We start from the raw sequence: 10,208 nt of genomic DNA, 5'->3' as shown, positions 1-10,208 counted from the left end.
TTCCGCGGTCGGCCTCGTAGACTTCACCATCCTTCACGGTCAGGAGTGAGATCAACTTTGCCCACTTCTTGGGTTTGTCTCGGTCCTGGCTCTCGAGATCCCGAGAGACATCCTTCCCTCCCTCGGAAACGGTGGCGGTTGACATGACAGGTCAGGTAGGAGGAGAGATGTCACTGACGGTAAGGTTGACTGTTCAAGATTGAGATGAGGAACATACACACAGGCACGCCGGGTATTTATCAGCCAACCCCGGGGACACGAGAAGAGGGGCTTGCTGCTGATGAAAAAGTTTGTCTCTTGTTAACATACGGTCATACCTGTTGGAAAATGTCATGATTCAGGATCGCGGTGATACCAATTGCCATTCGGGCCGGATTCTGGGTGGCGGAGGAGAAGAGGACGGGTCGGGCTAACTTTGTTTTTGCTGGTTCTTGTATCTTCCCGACATATTGTTTCCTTGTCTGTCTCATCATGTATGCACGCCATTTCCCAACATGACGAGAATCAGAGTAGATGGGTTGGTGGGTAGATTGGGTACATAGTTCGCACTGGCTAGATTTGGAATCAGAGTCCCCCCCTTTTTCACAGTTCGGCGCTCAACCCCTGATATCGTCTAATAACGCCGTAGTAATTAAGGAGTCATAACTCCATCAACCCGGACGCCACACCGTCTGTAGATATGTACCGCATCACCGGTATTGTTGCAATGCATCCATCGGTACGTACCTACCTATGTTGTTGTGACCACTCCACTTCCTCTCAGGTCCTTTCGAGATCCGACGTCCCACAGCGCAAGCCACAGGGTCGCACCGAGCCTCCCGATGACACTAGTGCGGAGGCCTGGCCAACGGGAGGCGTGAGGGGAGAGACCGCAACCCGGAGACATGACGTGCAGAAGAGGGGGGGGAGGACGTGGACTGTGTGTGGTGTATGCAGGTATGTACCTATGTATGTGCACTACATACGCGTGCGTGCGCGTGCGCGCGCGCGCTGTTGTCTCGGACCGCCCTAGCCTGCAAGTCATCACCCGATACATGTGGCAGTATGTCTGTAGGTGAGGTATGTCTGTATGTTGTGCTGCGGCTAATTGGCGTTTGTTTGTGTCTCATACTGTGTCGACTGTAGATTCTGGGTTTAGGTCTATCTTCCTTCTTTCCCCGCAAGGAGGAGCCAGATATTAACTTCGACCGCAAGGAAAGCAAACGACGGTTTAATGTTCAGGACAACTCTTTCACAGTAAGAGTCGAGGATGAACGAGGGCGTTGTTGACTCGATTTGACACAAGGGCTATTCAGTGAGTATTCACCCACCGGCCAAACAAAAAATAGAAGCCCAGTAAAAGAACTGCAAATCGAGAAAAAGAGCTTAGGCTTCTGGATAACTTTTGCTTCGACCCACTACCCCAGCGCCTGCACTTGGGTCCATCATATTTTCCCCGTGCGGTGGTATTGTCGAGGTATCTGAGACTAGAGAAATGTGGTGTAGCCGTCGGGTTGAGGTTGATAGCGAGACTGCGATGTTCTTCTGCTGTGCTGTGAAACAACCTGAAGTATCGTCGATTCAGGGTTGATCATAAGCAGACTTTCCTCGACCACCATTTGAATTCGTCTTGAAGCATTAATGGCAAATCGAATCCGAACTTTCGATGATAACGCGGTATTAAAAATCGAGATTCCGACGCCTTGCTACGATGCGGGTACTCTGAGGAGGTCGGTTCGTCCCAAAAAGAAGGCTACTGCTGGGACAGACAATGTGCTTGAACCCCGCTCACTGAGGTACGGGCATTGCATCCACATACCCCGTTCGGACATCTCCCCAGGGCTGAATCCGAAGTCCATGGAGTCACCGCCCGAAGAGAAGGAATCGCCAAGTAAAATGACACCATCTGGCACCTGATGCACATTCTTCAGCTAGAAAACAGCGCCTTCAGTCTTGTTTGGTACCTCAACCCATGTCGAGCTCGCTGGGCGTTCCTGGGCAAAAGCCGGGCAACATGGTTGGAGGTGAGGGGCGTTGTTGGGATGGACAACGAGGGGCAACGAGGGGCAAGCTAGAATTCCAGGGGTGTTCAGGTGATGTCAGGCCAAGACGGCCACCCCAAAATTAGCAGATCTTGTCCCCTGTTTGCCATGTTTAACTTGCAGGAGAGAACGTGGTCTAGAAGGAAAATTCCTGCAGCCTTGTGATCAAATTTTGAACTTCCCGGGCGGAGCCAAGCGAGTGAAGAATTTGAGGTTAGGATCCTTTCTTCCATCCCAGTCCCAGTTGGGGTATTCCAGGTTCAAGCATAAAATCCACCGCGGGGTCCCAGCTTTGCCGTCTTTGTTTCAACAGAAAAAGTTAAACTCTATTTCCATGTGCCCTTAACCAAATCTACCACCAAATTAATCCCGACCATTCCTCGCTCACCTCATCACACCTCCAACACAAACACCCATGTCGTCGCAATTCCAATCCTCCGGCCGGGGCGGCGCCGGCAACATCGTCGACAGCTCCAAGACGGCGCAAATTCAACCCGAGGACCTACAAACCCCAACACTCAAAACCTCCATGGTAACCACAGGCCGCGGCGGGACGGGCAACTTTGCCGCGGGCCTCGACGCCGAAGAAAAGCGCCGCCGCCAGGACGTTGAACCGTATGGCCCCCCTGCCCTCCTCCCCACCGACAACACCTAAAAACTAACCATAACACCTCCCAGTGTCGTCCGCCGCCCCAGCCACGGCGCTATGCACGTCGGCCGCGGGGGCACGGGCAACGTGGTCAAGGACACCCCGAGCCCCGCGAAGTCGCCCGTCCCTACCACGGCTACGTCTGGGGCTACGGTGTCAGAGAAACCGGCAAGCCCTCCCGCTACTGCTGCTGCTGCTGCTACTGCTGCTGTGGTAGAGAGGGAGAAGAGCAGGTCGCCCGTGAGTGGGGATTCGGGGAAGGAGGACAGCGAGGGTGATGATGTGGCGGTGCTGGCGCGCAGGCCTGAGGAGATTGGGTGGGCGGAGAAGGGGAAGAATTTGCTCTTTGGGAAGAAGTGAATGGGTTCGATGTGAGTGATGGGGGAGGGGTGGGAAGGGTTGGGCTGGTCGGCGTTCTCGGGGTGGGGTGGATTGGGCTGGGGCTTTATTTTCTCTGGCTTGGTTCGTTTTGCGCCCTGGTTGGTTTGCTGGGTTGGGCGGGTTGGTGTTGTTACTTGGATGACTCCCTTGTCTCATCATACCCTGGCGTTGGTGGTGAAAATTCGGGCGGAGCGGAATGACTTCTTTTTGTATCAGCGGCTGGATAATAGCAGCGGTGTATGATTATATGGGGATATGATAGTGATTGAACTCGATCACGATTCGCCGTGCGAAAGGGTAGCCTAGGATGTTCTCCGTTTGACACCTATTACGCCGTCGAGAATCCTTCCCGCGACATATCCGGAGGAAGACCGATACGAGCCGAGCTTATCACCCCTGAAGTCCACTCCACATAACCCTAAACTTAAAAAGTTAACAGCCTACACCACTCACCCCGGTCATCAATTACATCGGTGAGTAGAAGACAGCGCTATCACCATGTCTTCCCCTCAAACAATCCTCCTCGAGGACACCTCCACCCCCTCCCCACCCCTCCTCGCTCTCCTACAAGCCCACCTCCCCCATTCCATCACCGTCCTGCGCCACCTCCAATTCGCCCGCAACTTCCCTGGCGGCCACACCCCCAGCACCCATATCCTCTACGCCTGCCACGCAGAAGAGGACAACAACAACAACAGCCCATCCCAAACCACCACCACCAACACCAACCCCCCTTTCGCCGTGGCCTTCGTCGACCTCTCCCGCGCGCCCGAGACCCAAATCTCCCTCTACTCCTCCCTCGAGCGCACCGCCAACGAAGGCCACCACCGCGGCCAGCACCAGAACCCAAACCACTACCACCTGGGACCACCCGGCCCCCCGCAAGACGAAGCCTTCCCTCGACCTTCGTTCTTGCCCCTCCTACGGCCGCACACGGGGCGGGGTCCTTCGTCCCCTCCCCCCCCGGATGGGGAAATCTCTTTTTTTTCTTAATAACTTTGTCATCTTTTTTTTGTTTTTTTTCTCCGAGAGGTTGTTTGTTCTTTCTGGTGTCTTGGGTGGGTCAGTCCTATTTTGGTGGTGGTTCCCTGTGTGCTGGCGGGGGATGTTTTTTGGGGATGTTGCTGTTTTCGCGTGGAGGCGTTCCCGTGTGTGGGGGGTGGTTTTTCCCGAAGGGGGCGCGTTGGGTTCTGATTCGGGTGGGGGGATGCGGAGGTTGTGCAGGGACGGACGAGCGTGAGAAGGTTGCGGTGGGTTTTTTTTTTTTTTTTTTTTTTTTTTTTTTTTTTTACGGTTCTTTTCTTTTCTTTCGTTGGCTGGTTTTCAGGCAGGTTGGAGAGGGGGGTAGTTGGGTAGTTGGGTGGTTGGTTGGGGATGAAGTGCTGATCAGATTTCTGCTGCGTTAGGGAGACGCTGCTGAAGCTGCCGAGTACGGTTGTGAGGTTGGAGGATGGGACGCCTATTGCGTGGGCATTTATGGGTGAGTTGGGACGGAGATTGACATTGGCTTCGAGGTAGCCGACTAACACGTCGCCTAACACCAGGACTTGATGGGACACTGATGACATTACACGTCGAGGTTAGTGCTAGTACTAACAGCTATGTCCCAGGCCAACGGCGTTGCTAATGGGTGTTTTAGGAGCCATATCGCCAACGAGGTCTAGCAAAGGCTTTGGCCTGCAAGCTAATGAGGGAGCACGTATCAGATTACGGTGACGACGGCTGGGGGGCCGCCGACGTGTTTGTTGGAAACGCCCAGAGTCAAGCCTTGTGCCGAAGCATTGGCGGCAAGAAGAGTTGGATTTTATCTTGGTAAGATAAAGCTGAACGTGGTGTTTCAGAGCACTCGACTAACATGCTTCAGGGCAAAAGTTGATCTTTCTAGTGTGGGAGACCCGATGTGAAGAGTGGAAAAGGGGTTTGATGACATTTTAGAACCCAGAACTCCGCATGATTTTAGCCAGTTTTACATGGTATCATGGCATTATATACAATGAAGACTCGGCCTGCGCCGCTATTGGGAATCTGTCTTGGTCAGGCGATGGATCTCCTGGAAGAAGAATTTCAGATCGTCGGGGTTGACAAAGGGGGTAATCCCTAGAATAGTGTTAGCGGCAAGCGGTGGTGTTAATAAGAGATAGATATACGCACCGTGCCCGAGATTTACAATCCAGCCTTTCCTCCGGTTGGCCCAGTCGAAGCCTTTCACCATCTCCTCCACAACCTCAGTGATGCCAGCGTGCGAGCCGTACAAGACGCCGGGATCGGCGTTCCCTTGGAGGACGACCGGGCGGTCACCAACCGTCTTGACGGCCTCAGCAGGATCGTGAAGCCAGTCAAGGCCGACGATGTGGTATCCCATGTTGCATGCAGCGTCTAGGGCATACCACGCGCCCTTGGGGAACACAACCATCGGAACGGGCTCTAGCCCCATCTCCTTGAGTCTTGGGGGAAGGTGCTTGGCAATGTACTCCAAGTAGGGTTGAGAGAACTTCTTGAACGATGATGGCGAGAGTTCACCTGCCCACGAGTCGAATACTTGGATAAGCTGGCACAGATGGTCAATGAAAGCCCAAGGAAGCGGGGATCGACTGCTATACCTGGGCACCAGCTTTGACTTGGAGCGCGAGGTACTCGACGCAAAGCTCCGAGATCTTCTGGAGAAGGGCCTTGGTCTCCTCAGGGTACTTGTAAATCCACTTCTTGGTCTCCTTGAAGAACTTGGATCCCCCACCTTCGACCATGTAGCAGAACAAGGTCCAGGGTGCTCCGCAGAAGCCAAATAGCGGCACACGACCCTGAAGCTTCTTCCTAGTCAGGGTAATGGCCTTGTAGACATAGTCGAGCTCCTTTGCGACGTCGACATTGCGCTTCATCACCTCGGCGTACTGCCCGTCGTCTGGGCTCTGCAGGGGACTCGGGAAGTGTGGTCCCTTCTTGTCGACCATTTCCACCACCATTCCCATGGCCTGTGGAATCACCAGGATATCGGAGAAGATGATAGAGGCATCGAGGAGGCCGCCATAGCGCTCAATGGGTTGCAGCGTGAGAGTGGATGCGACCTCGGGGTCCCTGCAGCACTCGAAGAAATCACGGCCGCCTTTCGCTTCGTGGTACTCGGGCAGATATCGACCAGCTATACTAATAGTTAGCGCATACATATCAAAGCAGTGTTGGAAACAGGTGGGGTGCCTTACCCTGCCGCATCACCCAGATGGGCGGTCGTTCGACCTTCTCGCCTGTAATCTAACGTCAGTGTTTCCGTCCCATTCATCCGGGGAAAAAGCGATAAAAATAAAACAGGAAAAAGAAAAAGAGGGATGAAAAGAAGGTTCAAAAACAAACTTACCGCGAGCAACCCGCAAAATCAAATCATTTTGAAGAGGAGGGAATTGGTGTTCCATGGTTGCGGTTGTTGACATCAAGCAAGCTCAAGCTCTCAAGGTTCTGGATCGTGTTCTGGAACTTCCCCGCCATGGGCTCTTAAATGGGTCAGTGACATTTGACACGGACGCGGGGCAAGTCGGCACAGCCGGCCAAGCCGTTCCCGGTCTGCGCCACACCTGCAAGGTACCCATGCTGGAGCTCCCACTTTGCCGAGCCATTAATCCAGCCACACCAAGTATTCGAGGTCGGCCAAAGCTTCTGAACGTCAAAGCTTCCATCATTGCGCGAAAAGTTGGGGGGGGTTTTGGCTCAACTTGCGCCGACAGCAACCGACGACGACGGGGCCAATCGGTCTCAACACCTAGCGACCGAACCGCATGCTGCTCCATCCACGAGTTTCAAACCTCGCTTTTTGGATGGAGCTGGCAGAACCCGCCAATCGCTCTCCCCCTCTTCTCACCCTCCCCTCTGGCCCTCGACAATGACGCCCCCCGCTTCGCAGTGCCGCCGCGCCCTCCAACGCCAGATAGTCCCTTCGAAGGACTCAATATGGATTACGGATGGCTTGCTCGCCAGCGCATTTGAACGGTACTGCTGCGTGTCGAGGACTTGGAACAGAAAGGCTAGCAATGTCCCGGGACCGCTGGAGAGCCAACGCCGACTCGGACGGCGGCGCATGGGGGACGCCAGCACATGGCATTGTCCACCAACACCACCATCCTGGGCGTTTCTGGCACCGTTAAACCTAACACAATGGACCTGGAAACCGCCATCATTAGCTCCCACCCGAGAACGCAACCAACTGCGACACGACGACAACACCTCCACCGAGCCCATACCGTTGTTACCCCGATTGTTACGAGAGTCAGCGCCTCAAGGGGCTGAACGACCTCTCGCGGCTTCTACAAGTGCGGCATTACATGATCCGAGTCTGTCACCCGTTGTCACAACGCCGTCTGACCCATACGCAGCCCTCATGGGTGGTTTCCGGTGGGCGGTTACCCATGCCGACGATGAGCGCCTCGCATCCTACACCGGGAAGCTATGCAGCAGGTTGAGGCACCTTATTGTACTTGGAGAGATCCCGCCCAATGACGTTCTACCGCTGTCGAAAGAAGTATGGGACATGTTGGGTTCGCGATTGCAGGGGTCACCACTGGACCATCGACTCTCCTTGTCGTTCTGCAGGGCGATTATGAGCGGGATTACAAGCTCCAAGGTGTTCTCACCCGATCTTCTGGATGCGCGATTCTGGAACACGTTTCTTCCTTCAAATGTCGAGGCTTCCAGCCGACGATACGCTCTGTAACCTTTTTCGTCAAGGTCATGGCGTCGATGCCTATGACGCACCGACCCGACGTTTATGACGGCGTTCTCTCCGTCCTTGGCTGTTTTTTTTCGACCTGGAATTACTCGCGAGTAACGGTCGGGGGATCCGAGACCAGGCGGCTGATGGACATCGCCATCTTGGGAGAGCTGTACGAGAAACAGCAAAAGCTCTCGGCTTTACCTGCCTGTCTACGACAGGCCAAGGCGATTTCAGGCACCCTGCAGGGCACTACCCCGGAAGAGACGAAGCAGTTACTCGCGGCCGCCCACCGCCTGGTCTTCGCGGCAACAGGCGCCTGGCAAACAGGTCGACACAACTTGCGATACAGTTGGCTTTATATGCTCGCCCAAAATTCCCACGTCAACGAAGACTTCATCTTCGATGCTGCCGCCTCTCTATCCCACTCGTCATTGAACATACAGCCTTTGTCGATAGTAGAGGTGTCGTCGCTGCTACTAACGCAATGGGCGAGCCGAGGATACCTCAAGGCCCCCAAGGACGTTTATCGAGCTTATAGGCGGCATCGTGGAAAACGCGACGAAGCGGCGCTCGCGGCGCTTTTCCTCGGAGTATTTTCCCGCGGGAAAGGAGAGACTAGGAAGGGTCTATACCGGAGCGCATGGAAACTATTGACCAAGCTACAACAGACGGATTACGTGATGCGATCGTTGCTGTTTGACACGCTCACTGGGAAACTGCCCGTGCGCATGCTCGAAGACCTCGCGTATACATCCAACGACCACCTTACGGCAATCCACCTCCGCGATTTGTGGTCGCAAGAAGTCAGGACCAAAGACCAACCGCAGTGGTTTCCGGGCGCTTTCGACAAGTACGCTGAAAACATTGTCCGCGACCCGAAAATCCCGCCGAAAGAAATATGGCGCGTCTTGGACATCGGCAAGCTGGAACAGCAGGGGACGACATTTAAGAGCAAGATCCAACGCCACCGCGGTGCGTTCGGGAGACGCCGGGCGGCGGTCGTGGAAAAGGTGGCCAAGGCGTTTATGGAAGCGCCCCATCTCTCGAGCCGCGCGACCCTCCGCCACGTATCGCGGTCGTTTGCGTTCCTCAAGGTAATCAGGGGCAAGGTCCCGGACTTCATCATCCAAGACATGTATCGCATTGTCACCAAGGACCTGTGGGAGGAGAAGCCCGGGAGGACAAAGCGGCTGCTGTGGTTTCTGAGAATTGTTGAGAGAAGGCACGGCCTCGAGATGGCCTGGTCGTGCCGTCTTGCGCTGAGGCGCTGGAGGGCCAGGTTGCTGCAGAATTGGATCAGCAAGGGCGGGGGCAGGCAGTTTTGAACGTGTTTGCGCAGAGAAAGACAGACTTTGAGCATGGGCGGCGGCACAGGACAGGGCCGTGTCTCGCTACAGACTCGCGAGAGAGTTATCATTTCGACACCGAAAATAAAGTCATACAAACCGTTCCAACCGCCTAGCCTTGCCACCCTTGTCCTGTGCGGGAGAGCCGAGAGCTAGTAGCTCCGGAACCTGTCCTCCTGCTCAGGCGATGCATGTTACGCACGTCATTCCACGTGAGGGGAGGCGCAAGATAGCAAGCAAGCAAGCAAGCAAGACAGATCATGCCAGTGCCCATACCACTGATACCAACAACCACCACCAATAACAAACCTGAACCTCTACTAATCCCACACCCCAACCAACACCAACACCAATTCAATTACACTCGAACCACAAACCGTGCCCTCCCCTCGCCAATTCTTGCTCCCCCTTCCCCCCCACCACCCACCCACCTGACTGACATCCACACAAGCAGGCAGGTAGGCCAGGGCCAGGGCGAAGGCGCGAGCTTGTCCGTCATGGTCGCACAGGGGGGGGCGACGCAGCAACACTGACTTGACGTTCCACAGCATGCCTAGATCGAGGTGGGGCCCGGGCTGGCGGAGGCCGCGGGGGAGGGAAAGGGAAGGAAAGCGGTTGGCGGGGGAAGAGATGGAATGGAAACTAACTAACTTGGGGTCGGCGGGGGGGAAGTGGAGAAGGAAGCGAGAGTCCGCCGGGAGGTGGGGTAGAAAGGAGTGGTGGTGGGTGGTGGTGATGGCCCGGGGGCACGGAGAGGCAAGAATGGAAGAAAGGAGGCAAGGGGGGTGGGGAGGGAAGCCAGCCACCCGGTCATACTCTCCCGGCTCGGTACCTATGTACATAGTACACACGGTTCATACATGATGATGGCTGGACTGGCGTGTGCGCGTTTTACTTCATACGCACACACACCACAACACACACACGCGCGCGCGCGCGCTCGTCATGTCTCACCCGGATGCGTGTCGGATAAGGGGATGCGCGCGTGCGCCTGTGTGGGGAAGCATGCCGAGTGTGAGTGCGTGTGGGTGGACGGATGACGGTGGGGTGAGGGCGGTGGTGCGGGAACGGGCCACCTTTCCGCCTTCCCCGGCGCATCTTCCCCCCCTCCCCCC

General features: G+C 55.4%; 4 protein-coding genes across 4 annotated transcripts; 3 read left to right on the top strand and 1 right to left on the bottom strand.

The window, feature by feature from the left end:
• Window positions 1-2,436: 2,436 nt before the first annotated feature.
• CHGG_01495 (uncharacterized protein) lies at window positions 2,437-3,030 on the top strand (the record flags this gene model as incomplete). The annotated part of the gene is made up of 2 exons (XM_001220715.1): window positions 2,437-2,636; window positions 2,700-3,030. The coding sequence occupies 2 exons, from the start codon at window positions 2,437-2,439 to the stop codon at window positions 3,028-3,030; spliced, it is 531 nt and encodes a 176-aa protein (XP_001220716.1).
• A 519-nt stretch (window positions 3,031-3,549) lies between these two features.
• Window positions 3,550-4,044, top strand: CHGG_01494 (uncharacterized protein; the record flags this gene model as incomplete). The annotated part of the gene is made up of 1 exon (XM_001220714.1): window positions 3,550-4,044. The coding sequence occupies one exon, from the start codon at window positions 3,550-3,552 to the stop codon at window positions 4,042-4,044; it is 495 nt and encodes a 164-aa protein (XP_001220715.1).
• Window positions 4,045-5,065: 1,021 nt separating this feature from the next.
• On the bottom strand, window positions 5,066-6,455 carry CHGG_01493 (uncharacterized protein; the record flags this gene model as incomplete). The annotated part of the gene is made up of 5 exons (XM_001220713.1): window positions 5,066-5,148; window positions 5,203-5,599; window positions 5,652-6,187; window positions 6,249-6,290; window positions 6,401-6,455. The coding sequence occupies 5 exons, from the start codon at window positions 6,453-6,455 to the stop codon at window positions 5,066-5,068; spliced, it is 1,113 nt and encodes a 370-aa protein (XP_001220714.1).
• Window positions 6,456-6,919: 464 nt separating this feature from the next.
• CHGG_01492 (uncharacterized protein) lies at window positions 6,920-9,072 on the top strand (the record flags this gene model as incomplete). The annotated part of the gene is made up of 2 exons (XM_001220712.1): window positions 6,920-7,571; window positions 7,721-9,072. The coding sequence occupies 2 exons, from the start codon at window positions 6,920-6,922 to the stop codon at window positions 9,070-9,072; spliced, it is 2,004 nt and encodes a 667-aa protein (XP_001220713.1).
• Window positions 9,073-10,208: the final 1,136 nt, after the last annotated feature.

The sequence above is a fragment of the Chaetomium globosum genome, genomic scaffold (assembly GCF_000143365.1).
Source record: "Chaetomium globosum CBS 148.51 scaffold_1 genomic scaffold, whole genome shotgun sequence".
NCBI lineage: Eukaryota > Fungi > Ascomycota > Sordariomycetes > Sordariales > Chaetomiaceae > Chaetomium > Chaetomium globosum.
Note: the sequence above shows the minus strand (reverse complement) of the source record. Positions and strands in the feature narration are given on the sequence as shown.